The sequence below is a fragment of the Rhincodon typus genome, chromosome 13 (genome assembly GCF_021869965.1).
Source record: "Rhincodon typus isolate 14 chromosome 13, sRhiTyp1.1, whole genome shotgun sequence".
NCBI classification, from domain to species: Eukaryota; Metazoa; Chordata; class Chondrichthyes; order Orectolobiformes; family Rhincodontidae; genus Rhincodon; species Rhincodon typus.
In genome coordinates, this window is record NC_063344.1 from 67,234,238 (window position 1) to 67,251,890 (window position 17,653).

Genomic DNA, 17,653 nt, shown 5'->3' on the forward strand with positions numbered 1-17,653 from the left:
TACACAGACTTCTCTTCAAAATAGTACCATGTGATCTTTTACGCCTACCTTCAAGGGCAAAGAGCCTCATTAATGTTTCATCCAAAGATGACAGCACCAAGCATTCACTTGACTTTTGTGCCAAGTTCTGGAGTCGGTCTTGAACCCTCAACCTCAGAAGTGAGCATATTGCCAATTACGCAATGCCTGACATCGAATAGGAACAGGATGAAGAAGTTAAATGGCAAACAATTACAAACTCCAGTTCATCCTTGCTGGCTGATACAACCATCCAAACTGTATTTGGATACCCCATGTAGAAAAGACCACATCATAAGCAGCAAATACTAAATTGAAATAAACAAAAATGAATAACTGTTTCACCTGGATGACGTGTTTGGGGTCCCAGAACAAGAGAAATGGTGAAAAGGAGAACTGTTGCAGCTCCTGTGCTTCCACATGAAAATCCACAGAAGAAAGTGAGCATTTTGCATCATGGAAGAGTGAACCAGAATGTTGGAGAAAGAACAGTTTCTTCAGAATGATGGAAGGGGAGAAGATGGAAAAATTAGCTAGATTATAGCACGATGCTGGAGGCAACAGATAAAATCCCTTGAATATGGGGACCAGTAGAGTGCAAGATAAAGTCAAGGGATACCCAAACAAAGTTCTACCAGAATGATGAAAGATGTGCACCTCATAAACCTCAGTGAAGGGGATTTGTTGGCTGAGGACAAACGCATTGTAGAAAGAATTGTAGAAACAATTAATGTACCAGATAAAGTGGAGAAGGAGCAAACCAGAATAGGACTAATAAAATTTTATGCATACCATGAGAAACAGGTATTGCTCGTATCATACTAGTTATCACTGCAACACTTATTTGGCAGAAGCGAATTACGTCAAAGAAGGTTTTCAATGCACATAGTAGCACACCCAGACAGAGGAAGGTGGATGGGAGCTGACTGGACCTCCATTCTGAGGGCCCACAAAGGATGAAGACCACACAAAGCTAGAGAGACTGAGAGGGCCAGGAAACTGGAAACTAGTATAAGGTGTTGCAAGAGTCATGGATGCAGGTCAGAAGTCATTGCATTAGAAAGAAAAAAAAGACTGAAGATAAGAATCTGAGTCATTTATGATACAGAAGGAACATTTCCTTGTCAACAATAAAAACAGAAATTGCTGAAAAGCAAGTCTCACAGCAGAGTTAATATTTTGGGTTCAGTGATCTGTCCTCAGAACATTTCCTTATGGTAGGAACTGACTGAAATAATGGGTCTGTCAGAGCAGTTCATTTGTGGTCCTTTGGATGGAGACAGAAGCTAGCCATAGTCTTCCCAACCCCAGACAAAGTCAGGGGTTAAGCAAAAAGCTCCAGAAAAAGATCATTGAAAGTCTGGAGTATTATTGCTTAGTGTATGGTGGTGCCACAAGGAGCATTCACTCTCCATGAGAGAGTGGCAATGTCACCCTTGTCAGGAAGTCTAATGGCAGCATCAGCTTTGGATGTGTGAGGATGGAATGCATTGGTTAAAGTGAGCAAAGGAAACAGAAAAATTCAAATAGCTATTAGCACATGGCAGTTGGCAATGAGATCACTGAGAGAGTATAGGTGGTTACAGGTAAGACGCAACTGCCAAAGAATTGCACAAGGAAAGAATGAAGAGTTCATTTTTGTGTCAAGTTTGAAGTTAAATAAGATGGGGAATAATGGGAATAATGATGAGGCCTTGTCTGAGGACTGATCGGTGCCAAGACAGCAGCAAAAACACTGGAAGGAAAGATAGAGGTCACTGGGAAAACTAAGAAGAAAATGGATCCAGTCTTTGGTATCTAAAAGCAGTGAAGCTAAAGTAAAAACAAGCTTTCTGCTAAAATATGAAGGGAAAAAAAAATAGAACTGTGGATAACAACTCTGAAATAGACAGTCAGTGCTGTTCAAGAGGAAGTTTAGGGCATACAAGTAATGGTGTATGGCATTAAGTGTGAATCTTGGGAACTGGTGAAAATTGTAGGTTAGAGAAGGTTAAATCTGTTTTTGCAGTGTTAGTTGAGGGAGGAACGTTGGGTTATGGTTAGGAACAATGGGACAGCTCTCTACTCACTGTCTGAATAGTATATGGGATCTTTGCACTTGGAAAATAGGTCTTGCAGCACCAAAGCCAGACTCCAAATTAACAAATGGCTTGATTCACTATTTGAAAAAACTTAATTTACATCATGCTGTTCATAACCACGTGATGGCCCAAAGCACTTTATAGCGCATATCTCAGGAGGTTGAATTCTGTGCACCTCTTTCATGGATACATGCATTTAGATATTTTAGCTAGATTGTCAATCAATTCTTTTTAACAAGGTGCACAGCAAAATACAAGTCTCACAGTGGCAACGATATTCTTATCGGATACAGGTTTGATTTGTGACTTGGTAAACCAAGTTTCTTAAGGATAAGTTTAGAGATTGAATAATAAATACAAATGAACACGGGCATATTCAAGTCATTACACTGAAAATAATTACAAAATCTGACATCCTTACAGATGCACACGATGCTTAACTTGATTACAAAGGAAAGCCTAAAACACTAGATACAGGTCAGAGGGGTGCACTGCATATTCAAGTTTTTCTTTTGAAGGATTTTGCCTCTCGTTGTCATTTGTTGCTATTCCCACTTGTTCTTGAGAAGGTGACGAAATGCCCACTTCTTGGACTGCTGCAGCCCATGATGGTGTAGATACTGCCTCTCGAAAGGCAATTCCAGGACCTTAACCTAGAGAACAGACAATATATTTCCAACTCGAGTGTGCATGACTTGGTGTTTCAAGAGCCAGCTGCCCTTGCCCTTCTCAGTGATAATGGTCAAAAATCACACAACACCAGGTTATAGTCCAACAGGTTTATCTGAGGACACAAGCTTTCAGTCTTGCTCCTTCTTCAGGTGACAGCTGAAGAAGCGAGACTCTGAAAGCTTGTGTCTTTAAATAAACCTGTTGGACTATAACCTGGTGTCTTTTTGACCTTGTCCAGTCCAACCCAACACTGGCACTTCCACATCAGTGATAAAGGTCAGGGGTTTGAGAGGTACTGTTGAAGGAGCCTGGGAAAGTTGTTGCAGTGTATCTTGTGGGTACACTGGAGGTAAGGTGCAATGGTGGTGGAAGCAATGAACGTTTGAATTGGTAGATAAGGTGCCAAAGAGGCTGTTTTGTACTCATGCTTCTTAATGGAGTTGCAGCTGCCTAAATACAGAAAACTGACATGTATTCAATTATATTCCCAGCTTCTACCTTGTAGATGTAAACTGGTAAAGGCTTTGGGAGTCAGGAGTCACTGCTGAATACTTATTTCTTTATCTGCTCTTTTAGACAGAGTATTTATATAGCTAGTCCAATTAAGTGACACCCACCCCAGCATGCTGTTGATGAGAGATTCCATGATAATACTACCATTGAATGACAAGGAGAGTTAAACTCTACTTTCTTGGAGATGGTCAATGTCTGCTACTTGGTGACATGAATGTTACCTCCCATTTAACATCCAAGTTTGAATGCTATCCAAGTGTTTCTGGAGACAGATCGTTTCAGTCATTGGAGGGGTTGTCAATTCTACAGAACATTGCAATCAAAGCGCATCCTCATTTCTCAATTCATGGTGGAGGGAGGATCACTGATGAAGCCAGTGAAATGAGTTCAGAATGGCCTTGAGGAATACCTCCAGTGATGCTCTGGGATTGAGATAACTGTCCAAGAACAATTACAATTTTCCATTTTGCTGATAATGATTACCACCTTTTGTGAGTTCTTCCCATGCACACTGATCCCCAAAGACCTGAATTATAATACAGTTTCTTGATGCTGTACTTATTCAAATGCTATATTAACATCAAGGGCAGTCAAACTTGGTCCTCCTCTGGAATGTTGCTACTTCGTCCATGTTTGGAATAAGGCCACAATGAGGCATGCAGCAGTGTTATTTGCCCCTGTTGAACCCAAATGGAGCAGAATATTAGTGAATAAGTGTCACTTTGTAGAACTGTCCATAGTCCCTTCCATCATTCTGCTGGAAGAGTTCATTGGTAGAGCATTAATTGGCCAGATTAGTTTAGCACTGAGAGAGTAGACAGGAAATAATTTGGTAATTTTCCACTTTGTCAGCCATTGTTACTATATTGGAACATCTTGAATAGGAGCACAGACAGTTCTGGAGAATAAGGTTTCATTGCCATAACTGAGAATATTGCCCTATCTCAGTCTTTCCTGTATCCAAAACGATCGTCTGTGTCTTGATATCATGCGGAGAAAAATAAATTGGCTGCAGGCCAGTACTTGAGCGGGTAGGTCCTCAAAGGTGGTAGAGATGGATCATCCTCTTGGTGGTCTAACTGAAGATGGCTACATTCACCAGCTATGTTCATTGTACTCACTGCTCTGCCATCACTGAGTATGGAGATGTTCAGGGGCCTCCTCCTCCCAGTTATTTATGATTGACTGTGGAAGGACTAACCAGCTCTGATTTGATTGTTCCCCTTTATTTTCAGCAATTCAAAAGATGAAACTGCTAAAAAGGGCAATTTGAAGCCATGAAACTAACAACAGAAACTGTAACAGGAAAAAAGGTTGAAGTGGTATTTTTCAGGGTGAGATCAAATGGTCTAAATGACTTTGTTCAAAAGTTTTTCTCCTCCACGAACTTTAACCTATTTGCTGTTTAACTAAGAACATGACGTACATTTGAATTGGGGAATCAGACAAGACACTGAAAATAAAAGAACCAAGAGTCAGCATCTGCACTTTTGTTTCATTGCTTTTCAGACTGTATCTGATTGAGATTAGAGATTTTGGTTGCAAACTAAACAGCAGCTACTTGAATGGATGCTGGTGAATCTATTTTAACTTCTCACCGCACCCTAACCTAAAAAGGGCAGACACTGAACAAATCTTTACAAGTAAAAATTAATGTTCATGGGGGATGGTGCACAATTTACCTTTGTTGTTTCTGGGTATTCATGACTGCAACGGGTAGTTGTTGTTACACATTTTAATTATGTCCTTCTGTTAGTTTGAATGAACCAAAAAACTTGGGTCAGAAACTGAAAACATTGAGAAGACGACTTCTTCCAAAATTCCAGTACATGGTCATGAATCCTTGGCTCCAATCCATCATTCGGTTTTGTGAAGAATTCAAAATGCGTTGCCAGCACTGAGTGTTATGAGCACGCAAGAAAACAGAACTTGCTAAAGACGCTCTGAAATAACTGCATAAAATTTACTGCAACTCCATGAACACTTTCAATACTCTAGCTACATTACATTATTGCTGATAAAGTTCATATTTTATTTTGTTTTGTGGAAACATCACATTATCATAATTATCACATCAGTTCCAAAATTAACTTTTTGGTTTGAGTACCATCAATTATAGAATCATGCAGTGTAGGAGGAAGCCTTTAGGCCAACATGTCTGTACCAGGTCTTTGTAAGAGTTACCCATAATTTCCATTTCCTTCTTGTTTGCCTTCAGCCCTGCAAGTCCTCAGGTCTTTTGCATGGGTAGACCCAGGCAAAGTGCAGGGTGCAGAGAAAAGGCTTCAAGTTTAGAAACAGCAATATCAACATCCTATCTGAATGAAGCACTGTGAACCCAACAATGTCAGCCTTCCTTCAAAGTGACGCTCATTTAATGGATAGGTGGCAGCCTTAATTTCAATTCCAAAAGCTCTTCCGTGCACATGGCTTGCAGTGAATTGTTGAATCCTGGCAATTGCAGTTTGACAGCCAAGAGAACTTATTAATTTTGTTAACAGAATGATAGCTCTTGAATGCCTAGGAATTCATGCCCAAGCCTCTAAGAGACAGACCGCCAACATAAAACACTGGTGGAAACATTTCAGGCACATTAAGTACATACATATTTACACTTTAATGTTCCTGAGATTTGGTTTCATAAATAGAAACTTTTGCTTCAGTCACAAGTCCTTACTTAGTGAGCATGATTAATGGGGGAAAATTTCTCAAAGCATTAATTTTATTGGTTCTCTCTTTTGAAGCAGATGTTTGCTGACCAACAATTCTTCACTGATCAGTTGATTTTAAATCTGCCAGATACTTCATTAATACAGTCAGTGCTTGGTCATACATGGTGTTATTTTACAGTTTTTACAATTATTTGCACAGTATACTTGCACGTTAGTTAACATTTGAGATGACCAATGCTACATGTACTCTTGAAAAATAATGTCTGCTTCATTTTAACATTTTTCTAAAAAAAACTGCACTTATACAGTGCCTAATATCAATACAACATCTCAAACCACTTCATATAATGAATGATATTTTGAACAGAGAGCGAGGAACTCTAAACAAATTATAGCGGTAATTCCATGTAGTAACATCTCTCAGTTAATCCTAATTGATAATGTGTCAATATGCTTGTTTCTTCCCAACACTGGTTGGATGATGGGAGGAATGCTGATTAGGTCACCATAAATTCCCAGCTCTTCTTTCAACTATGTCACTGCATTTTTGACTGCAAATAAAGATGTAGATGATACTTCAAATTAATCTCATCCAAATGTCACCTCCTCGCACAGTGCAGCACTTCAAAGTACTGCTCTTGACAATAAGCTCAAATCAAGGACTCCTTGGGTTGAACTTAAAACGTATAGTGGAACCGCAGGCAAAATGTTACAAGTGCAACCAATCTGGCAGTCTACTAATTAACTGCTGTGATTGTGAAACCACGCATTGAATTGCGGTTAAAATAATTTACAACCTTTAGGAAAAGACCATGTTATTCTTAAAGGAAGTATGATATCCAGGTATCAAAGGATAAGGTTTGGTTATCAGAGATGTCAGAAACCTGTCAAGGAAAGAAGTCATTGTCCAAGAAACTCAAAATTGCAACAACCAGTGGCAGTGTGATGTCCAAACTGATTCGAGGAAACTGAAACCTAAAAAGCATTGGCAGGGGAGAAAAGTGTTGAATTGGGCAAATTGGTCAGGAACAAATTGATAAGGAAACTGGTTCAAAATTGCTTTCATTGGTAAAGGTCTCAAACTAAACTTCCAGCTTGTTTGTTTTAAACACACACAGACTTGCTGCTCATAGCAACACAAAATATTGGATATCAGTTGGACTTCGTTCTTCCTGCCTAAACTTAGAAAATTTATTTAACACTTAGCTCCCCTGTAAGTGATCCACAGCTATCAGAAGCAATGTTTTTTGTGTCTACTGTGATGCCACCACTACACTAGCTCACACTGATCCTGGTTGCTGACAGGGCAAGGAAGAAACACAAATTACAGCTGAGTGCTAATGTTAATCCCCTATAAGGTTTGTTTTATTGGTGTGTAAAAACAGCAACAGTTAACTGCTTGCATTTGTTGTTAAAGATGAAAATCATTTCTGTATAGGATACTGAAGCATTTCAGATAAAATATCACAATTAGAACTTGTTTTCAAAGAACTGCAATTGAAGCAGATGCAGGCCCAAGAAGAAGAGCTTTTAACATGTAGTAGAGAAAATGGCCAAAATGTAACTTTCTCTCATTGCTTCCATAGCTACCTGCAAACTATCCATTTCAGTTATCAAAGGAACCAGGATACAGATTCCTTTCAAAATACCACCAGATTTCAGATGCAGCAGTGCTTGGGAACCTTCACAATCCTGTGTGGCAAATACTTCAAAATTCATTTCCAGACAGGCAGGGGCACAATATCACAATTCCCCAAAGGCACTGACTGGGCAATTTTGTACAATGCTTTGAATCACAAATTGCATCTGATCAGCTGACTAACCTGGGTTGTGTCAAGCCCACGAATAGGGCGATACTGTTGCTTGTTTTTATAACCTGTATTAACCATACATCTGTGTAGTTCACTCTGCAACTACAAGCAGCCCGGTTTCCCATTATATTAGTGAATTATTGTACGGTACGTATATAGCAAAGCAAAACAAAACAGGGTTGTGTCTTGATTATGCTATAGACCTCAAAAGCACTGCAGCGCACGAATAACGAAAAAATGTTTTCAACCAAGCATCCCCTGATGCAAAATGTACTCAATTCATGTACACAACAGTATTAGTTTATTAGGCCATTTACTGAGTCGTATGACACCATTTATAGAAGTTGTGTTTCTGCCATCTTAAAGAAAAGAGAATGCGAGAGTGGAAGAGTGACATGTGACATTCCTCAGTGCATTTCACACTAAGTGTGTCAGAAATTAGAGTAAGAATCAGTGAAATGGTTCCAAAACTTCAGTCACCATGGAGTGCAGCACACTCCACCACAAGCCCATTCTCAACCAGTCTCCCTATTTCTCATCTCACCTCTAAGAACTTAATAACAGATGGATTATAATCGATCGTCTTCCGGTTCACAGCCTTTCTCATTCGCTTGCCATCAAAAGTCAGCTGCTGCATGGCTTGCTGTTGAGCAAAGTCTGGCCGCTTGTAAAAGGTGTGCCTTGGTCCCTGGTGCTGGAACCTCGGCATATGAAAAAACCGAGGTGGCGAGGTTATTTCCAAAGCCATGGTGATAAAACTCTTCCAAGAAACCTGTAAAATAAATCCATATGAAAAGTTCAGTTGAAAGTTTTGACTGTGATGTACAAACATTTTTACACAATTTCTACCTTGATCGTTCCCTTCTCAATCCAGTAACTACAAACTGGTGCCTTCTGAGGACATTTTTCCATTTCATACAGATACATTCGGTCAGAGAACAAAATCTCTGATGCCACACACAAAACCAACTGCACAACTCAAAATTGAACATTGCAGCCAGCCCTCTAGAAGAAACAATTACTGAGCCATATGAGATTTAGAATGGACATCAAAAGGTTTTTACTCAATAGTCTATGGGAGTAGACATTTATAAATAAAACTCAAATATCTATAAAGAACTTTCTTTCACTGCTCTGCAATAACCTTCAACACCATGTCAATAGAGAACGCCAATCATGTGACAGGCAAATATTGCTCCTTTTAAGTCACATTTTTCTAACCCTATAGTGTGGCTGTGGTTTTGATATGCATATTTATCAGGGTCAGTTAAAAAATCACAGTAACGTCACTGAAAAATCAGGCTCCAATTGGAACAGCCCTACAAATTTAAAATATCTCCCATAACGCCCATTTATATTGAAAACTGCCAATGAAAACTTGTCAAGCCCTTCCTACACTCAAAAAAGGATGACGGAAATTTAAAGCACTTTAAGTAGACACCTGAAATATATGAACGAGAAATTGGACCAAAGGAATCTGCATTTCTCGATCAAATTACCCTCCGTTCTTGGACTTCACCGAAGACTACACTGTCTTGGCAAACCAGGTGCAAACTTGTGAGGAACTCGCAGGTGAAAATAAAAGCAACACCTTTTTTCCCCACACAGACAGACCACAATTATTTTACATACTTAATAAATCGGGTTGGTATTAAAGTTTATACCAAATTTTTGCACCAGTTTTACAAATTCAACCTATCCAAACATCTTGGATGCAACTTTCAAAATGTCAAATTACACAGCAACCAGAACTATAACTACATATAAGCAAAATTGAATGGTTCTATAATATATGTTTAAACAGCATTCATTAAGTCATACCATCAGAGCATTTAGCCTAATGCTAGGCATCCCACAAATCTGAGGTTCACCCATACGAATGAAAACCAACAAATCATGAGCTCAAAATGATCAGACATGCCGGACATGTTGGTTAATTGTTTCACATTGCTGTTAGTGCTGTTAAAGCATTTTATGTACATACAGAAAATAATTTAATCCTTGCTGTGCTGTGATGGCTTTCCAGTAGCTTCAAATAGAGTTGAGACTCGCAGTTTTGCAGGATGTGGGGAGAACTGAGATTTCTGAAAGCGGCTCTTTTGGAGTCCTGTAATTTAAGGAATGAATAATATGGCAAGCCACTATCAGGTTTCTTGGGTCAAACACCATCAGTCGCATAACAGGCTGTGAAATGTCAGTGAATAGCAAACCTCCTTCAAGAGAACAAACCTTTACACACTTGGAGAACCACAAACGATGCTACTGATTAAAGAATGGATCCTCTACAGATTAAGTAGGGAAGTAATCACCTTAAACTCAGTAAATGACAAGACTATTGTTTGGCCTTGGAGATTTGCTTTCACTAAATAAGGTATAAAAAAATTATGCTCTTGCCTTGTAACCTTACATGTATGGAACCATAGAGAAAGCCAATTTATAAGTAAATCCACAATCTTATTACAGCATGCATTATAACTGAGCTAAAATTAAACTGCACAACTGGCCTTACACAAACTGAAAACACAAAAGTCAACTGTATGTTGTTACAAGTTGATTTGTTTTGCCACTATCACCAAATATGTCACTTCATAGCTGAATCACAGGTTCATTGGCTAAAATGTTCAAATTCTGTCTGTACTTTCCACTTGGCCTTCTCCTGGCTGTGCTGCTGCTCCTTCTTCAAGTGGCAAAGCAGGGCTCCCTTCCACACTTCTCAAGAGAGAAGTTTATTGCACCATCTGAATGATGAACTGCTTCTGGCCTGAAGCCTCATCTTCTGCCTCTACAATGCTCAATCCAAATTGCTAATGTTGAAAACTTCAGATTGTACAAGCTATCTGACCTGACATAAAGACACACAAACTAGTGACTTAATGGCCTTGACATTCAAAATCAAATAGGTAATGTCAAAAAATGACAGACTTCATTACAGTAACAAGTAAACAGAACAATATCAAATGTGACAAAGCCTCTAAATGACACTGCATAACTAGACAAAGACACTCAATGGGATGCAATACTTTCTCACACTTATGCAGTTATGTTTTAACCAACTTGCTGTAATTTCTCATGTTCCTACTTAAAAACAAATGATAGGCCCCACTGCCAGAGTAGAAAGTCGGAGCTTCAATTCTCACTTGAGATTTGAGCACATAACGTTGGATGAAACTTCAATGCAATACTGAGAGTGCTATATTATCGAAGATGCCACTTTTCAGATGAGGCCGAGGCCTCATCGACCTCTTAAATGGATGCATGGTTCTTGTGGCACTATGACAAGACAATTTCTGACCAATATTGATTGATCAATCTGGACAACGCAATAAATTCTTCTCACTCCTGTTTGTGCTATGTCCAAACTAGCTGCAGCATTTTTCAATGTTACAACAGTGATTATAACTGAAAAGCACCATCAGCTGTGATATGGTTTGAGATTGAGGTTGTAAAAGGCACTTTACAAATGTAATACCTTCTTTTTCTTTAAAAAAAACTCCTGCAAAGTGCCCACGAGAGAATAACCATTCAACTATTTCTCAGGCCATGATGTGAACACATGTAAATGATGCAAAACTATCTTTATCAGCTTCGGACTTTTACATAAAAACCACAATATTTTGTCATCGATCTTTTGCTAAGATTATACATTCATAATCCACACAATGTATGCATTTTCAATATTTAGTTTAAACCTGGTTCAATTAATTACTACAATACTTGAGCATATAATCTAAGAGGTTGGACAGGCAATGTTTCCAAACAAATGCACCCCTTTGGAGTCCTGTGGTGCAATGCAGTGTCCCTACCTCTGGGACAGAAGGTCAAGGCTCAATGTGTCATAACATGCCTGAAATGACTACTTAAAAGTATTAATAATCTAAACATTCATGACTGCCAAAACGGCGGTCTTTCAAGTAACACATCAAACCAAGGACCCACTGCCTGCTGAGATAGACAGGATATCTCTTGGCACTATTCAGAGAAACACAATTGAGTAATCCAGTGCCCTGGATAACATTCATCCAAAAGTATTACAAAATAAGCTACTTCACTGGCAGTTTGGACAGGCCATGCAGTGAATAAATTGGCTTCCAATTATGCTTATGTAACATTTCAAAAGTCAGAACTGGCTGCAAAACATTTTGGGGTGTCTTAAGAACAAGAAAGAGCGTAAATGCAACTTTTACTCTTTTATAAAACAATCTTTCAAATAGGTTTTCATAGTGTGTCACACTTGCAGCCTTGGCACCTTTCCAGAGTTGAGTAAAGTCCTGCCGTTCGCATTCCCGAGAACGCCACAGTCGATGACTTTCACTAACAGTAAAAAGTGCCAACAGTGTGTGCAAAATACAGGGCGTGCGTACTTTTACGCCCGGAAAGTTACAAATGAGTGAACACTGGAGTTGCTGCAGGCAAAAACGTACATAGCAATTATCTTGCAGTTAAGTGAATTTTGCAAAGGATGGGCATGTGAACAGTGGAACTTTCCCATACAATATATTTGGATATGTTGTCAATTATCTTGGAACTATATTGAAACGTTCAGATAGGTTAACTGAAATTTAAGCTCAGTTCTAAGGAAGGATCACCAGACACAAAATGTTAACTCTGCTTTTTCTTCACAGATGCTGCCAGACGTGCTGAGCATTTCCAGCAACTTCTGTTTTTGATCCTGCTTTACAGCATCCACAGTTTGTGTTTTATTAATTGAAATTTAAATTTATCTTCATACAAAATTAAGTAATTTACTCTTCTGCTTTGTCTAATGGATTAGTAGGCAAAATTTTTACAAAATGATTGCAATTAAACTGTGTTACTGGTCACAATGATACATAATTATTTTATAGGGCGTAAGCAGAGTTTAAATTACTAAAGATTACTTCAAGACTGCACCAAGAAAGCAGGTCTCAAAATAACCAAAATCAATTAATGATCACACATCTCACAGACAGTTTGTGGGTCAGTCAAGCATCAGGCACGTCAGCGAATACAGTCACCTATGAAACTGGCATAATTTGGGTGGAGGCAGGTAAATTGGACTACACTAGCTAGGCAAAGAATGAAAACAAGAAACAAAAGCTAACGCCAGCTTTGAGGTGCATTGCTGAAAATGAAACAAATTAATATTCCTCCAACAGCATCTTCCAGACATTCAATGTCTACCACTTAGAATGACAAGGGCAACAGGTGGGAGGGAACATTACCTACACAAAATCCTTCAAGGTGCACACCATCCTGAATTGGAAAAACATTGCCTTTCTTTCCTGTCACTGGGTCAAAATCCTGGAACTCCCTCCCTTACAGCACTGTCGTTGTATCCAAACCACATGGACTACAATGGTTCAAGGTGACTCACCATCACCTTCTCAACAGCAATTAGGAATGAGCAAAAGATGCTGTTGTAGCCAGCAACACCCACATTCTATAAAACAATAGAGAAAACCTTACTAAATTACAGAATTGTATTGATGGGATTTATATATTTTTCAGTGAAATTAGGTGTTTTATAGTGGAATCCCAGTTTAATTCATCAAAATGATGAAATCCTGCCTTGTATTTCTCATCTGCCTCTCCATTGATAGTGCTTACTGCTTCTTCTCCAGTTGGCAAGAGCTCTCATCCACTAGACTCAAGAGAATTCTTGCTACACGACATGAATGGCAAACATCTACTGGCCTGAAGCCTCATTTGCTGCCTCACACTACTCAATCAAACCTGACTCCTGGTCACTATTATTTACATTGATTCTTCTCCTACAGTAACTCGTGCTCAAAGATTTTAAAATAGGCTTGACTGATATCTCCTACTCTCCAATTCCTCACCTCCTATGGCAAACTCTCTCTCCATTTCCGCTGCTACTTGCATTTACTCTCACTATCATCTATGTACACAGGTTTCATTGTTTCCTCTCTATTGTATATTCTACCTTCTGCATTGTTGTTTTACATAAGCAATCTGTTTGTGCACGTCACCAACAACGTCCTGTTATGTCAATAACAACACAAGGCAGGTGATTGCTTGATAATAAATATGCAGTCAAATGTAAGTGGTCCAAAGCTGACAAGTAAACAATTTTATTCTCTTATATAGTGATAGTGAAGTGTGATAGGAAATGTGTGCTATATACCAGATAATGACATTATTTTTTATGTAATGTTTCTTCACTACTCATCATGTGTTCTTCTTTCTCATCACACTCATGGGACTCGGAAGGGTGAACACACCTAACAGTCTGGTTCCTTGTTCCATCCATAAAAAACGAACAGCAGAAAGCTTGGTCCCTGACAACTTTCCCTTTAGAAGGCTGGAACGGCAATAATACAGATCAATTTTCAAAGCAACAGGATATAATGAACTCTTTACACCCAATGTATGTTCCAACCCATCGCACCTACTACTTATAGCCCCATGCAGCTCAGTGGTTAAAATTAGGGATATATAGTATTGTGAAAATTGATATGTAACGATTTAGATTAATGCTTATTCCAGTGTTAGGTCCTGAAAACATTTCAACTATAAAAACAAAATCTGACTTGCGCAGTCACCATAAATCAGAAGGGGCCGGCGTATTTGTGTTGTTTATCGTTGGTGCACAATCAATGCACCTTCTTGTAATCCAACTGAAGGATGTATAACTGCTTCAGTATTTTGAGAAGGTAAGCAGAATGAAAATGAGTGTATATGTGTGGAGTGGCTGAATGCTCTCCCACCAGTACAGTAATGAGGCAGCACAACTGTGACTACAATTATATGGACATATGAATTAGGAGCAGGAAGGTTGACATTTAACCCAGCAAGCCTGCTCCACCATTTAATATGGTCATGTTGATCTGACTGTAGTCTCAAATCCACTTTTCTGCCTACTCCCAATATCTTTTGACTCCTTTACTGGACAAGAATCTGTTTATTTCTACCTTAAAAACATTCAATGGCTATGCCTCCAATCCTTCGGAGGAAAATAATTCCACAGACTGACAACCCCAAGAAGAAATAAAAAGCACCTCACTCCTTTCATGGATTTTTTTTTTAAAAATAGACTTTGTTTCCTAATTCTATTCTCATCCTTAGAGGGAAACATGCATTCAGCATCTATATGCAAAGTACCGTCAGGATCTCATATGCTTCAATAAGATCATCTCTCATTCTTCTAAACAACAGTGAACACAAACTCAATCTCTCCGGCCTTTCCTCTTAAGCCAACCTTTCATCATAGGAATAAGTTAAGAGAACTTTCTCCGAATATTTTGAATATAATGATGTCCAGTTTTACTAAGACCACCAAAAATGTACTCTAGATGTGGTTTCACCAATGCCCAGAGGGTACACACAAGGATGATCATGTTTTGAAACAGAAGAACAGGACTTCTGGTCTCAGTTCAACTCCCTCCTGTGTGGAATTATTGTCACCCCCATCCTGTGTAGCTAACGGCCACTTGTCAATTCAATGTTGGGATTCCTGCTTCCTGTCCATTACCCCATCATCCAATGCTTGCATTCCTGCTTCAAGTCCATTAGCTCGTCATCATTCAGTCTGAGAGTGAGGAAGGCTGCAAATTTCTAAATCCTTCCAGTTGAACAAACAACATCATCAAGACAGTTTTCTGTTAAATGTGAAGCAACAGTTCTCCACACCTGGGTTCTCCAAGTTTCAGCACACTGTAAACACCAGGACAGACAGCATCATATAGCTTGATATGCAATTCCACCACCAGGCTCCCATCAGTTCCTATGCACTAACAGTCAACAGAACACTAGTGAGGTCACCAACATTAAGTGAGGAAATGCTAAGTAGTCCACTTTGGTGGTAAGCCTCATGTGTCCCGATATATTCCAATCACCATGGGATCGTAAAACGTGCAACACATGCTCTCTTTTCTTCAGCAGTGATCATTTCCAATTAGTGGTCACACAATTTTTCCACAATGGGTCTCAATACAATGACTGAAAACTATTTTCATAACAAAAGTGTGACAGTTAAACAGCTCCCCCATTCATATCTCATATATGGTTAGCCATGATTTCTATGAGGTTCCTTGAGAGCCAATCAACACCTAAAACATCTTTCCTAGCACATCCATGATTATCATATACAAGGTTACCTAAAAACACACATTTGTCTGCTTGCATCTGGATATCTTCATAATGAGGTTTGCCAGTACTCGGGTGCAGGTTAGCATTAAGTGGTTTCCGGTTAATGAAGAGCATGCTTGAAATCAGGGAGTTCGAGGTGTCAGCCGATGCAGCATTCCAAATTTGAGGTATACCAGATAAGGCAAATGTTACTGTATTTTTCATGCTCTCTTCATATTTCTGAATTTCAAATCATAGGTTCCGTACTCTCCAATCCTAGGGTTCTATTTGTTTTGATACCCACAAGACATACACCCACAAGATGCACAGGATGGCATATACAAAAATAAGAGACACATGTGCAGGGAGAATGAGAGAATGACAATTGCATGTATAGAACAGCAGGCAGAGGGAAAGAGGCACTTGAAGAACAGTTCTACCTCACAATAATGCTTCTAGTTTGCATGTTGCTTGTCTGGAGTGTACCTGAGCAGAAACTTACCGTGGTAACAAATTTAATGAAGTCTTTACTCAAAAACGTTTTTGGTAAAATGTAGGAATATAATAGTTGCCACAGATTTCAAAAGGTCAGACTTGAGCAATCTTGTTATTTGTTGAAGAATCAGAGTGTAGATAAGAGTAATGTAGTGGATTTATGTACATTTTCAAAGACTTCTTACAATGCTACTGCAATGCAGACTCATGGCTGAGGTCACAGCAGATGTACACATGATAGAAGTGACAGACTGGATTACAAGTCAGTTACAAAATAGAACAGCACAGCAAGTAAAATAAATCCAAGTGATGAAAGAATGGAAATGATGTTTCACAAGGAGCTGAGCCAGGGTCACTGTTGTCTTTTGATCTCATCTTTTAGTCCAATCAGGTGTAGCAAGTCAAAATTTTACGGATGTCTCCAAGTTTACAGGAATAGTTAACACTGCAAAAGACTAAATGGTGATTTTATTCATAGGCAGAATGGCCTTGTATATAAAAATTAATTAAGACAGGGTTAGAATATGGAACGCTCCCATGTGGAATGTTTAATTTGAATAGTATGATGCATTAAGGCATAAACAGGAAGAGGGTAAGGACTAAAGACATTGCTATTGTTAAATTTGTGGGCAATGTCACTACCAGGTGGAACACTGCACAACATGCACAAAATCAGTGACACTTGATGATCTGAAAATGTTTATTATGTTTTCATTATTTCCATAGCTTAATGGCAACATTATCTAACCAGCTCCTTCATTCAGTGTGCAAAACTTTGCAGTTATAGCAACTACATACTTAGCTATCCACTACCAATATTTTCATCATACCTTTTTTCCTTTCCCACTAACGCTGCAATATCATAGGTGCAAATGTGCACATGCAGAATGATCAGTTACCATTTTTAGTGACACCAGGTTGGAAATATATTCTGTCTGCTATTTGGGAATGATGAAGTACTCTGAAAAGAGGCTCAAGTACAGCACACATCAGTAGCGCAACACTGTAGCCTGATTCCGAGCTGTCAATAATCCAGAAGATGCAAATATTGAGTGGACATTTTTTTCCCCTTAGTGTAGTAGCCTCCTCAGCTACAGTGCCTACCAGACTATTTGTTTTTAATCCATTCATGGGATGAGAGTTCAACTGGATAGACCACTCTGCATTTCAATTGTTACTTATCAGTCCAATCCTGGATATTGACCAGGTCATAAACAAAGTTGCTGGAAAAGCTCAGCAGGTCTGGCAGCATCTGCGAAGGAGAAAACAGAGTTAACGTTTCGGGTCCGGTGACCCTTCCTCAGAACAGTTCTGAGGAAGGGTC

At 39.0% G+C, this 17,653-nt stretch overlaps 1 protein-coding gene across 3 annotated transcripts in view; it reads right to left on the reverse strand.

Annotated features, from left to right (window-relative positions):
- wdr33 (WD repeat domain 33) overlaps positions 1-17,653 on the reverse strand; it is a 104,470-nt gene that overhangs the window by 77,734 nt on the left and 9,083 nt on the right. For 2 of the 3 annotated variants that reach the window (XM_020511131.2, XM_048604226.1), the window contains exon 2: positions 8,312-8,539. In XM_020511131.2, coding sequence (XP_020366720.2) covers positions 8,312-8,515 — 204 coding nt within the window. In that variant the 5' untranslated portion in view covers positions 8,516-8,539. Of the gene's footprint in view, positions 1-8,311; positions 8,540-9,751; positions 9,875-17,653 lie in introns of all 3 variants that reach the window. The other variant, XM_048604225.1, reaches the window with a different exon arrangement.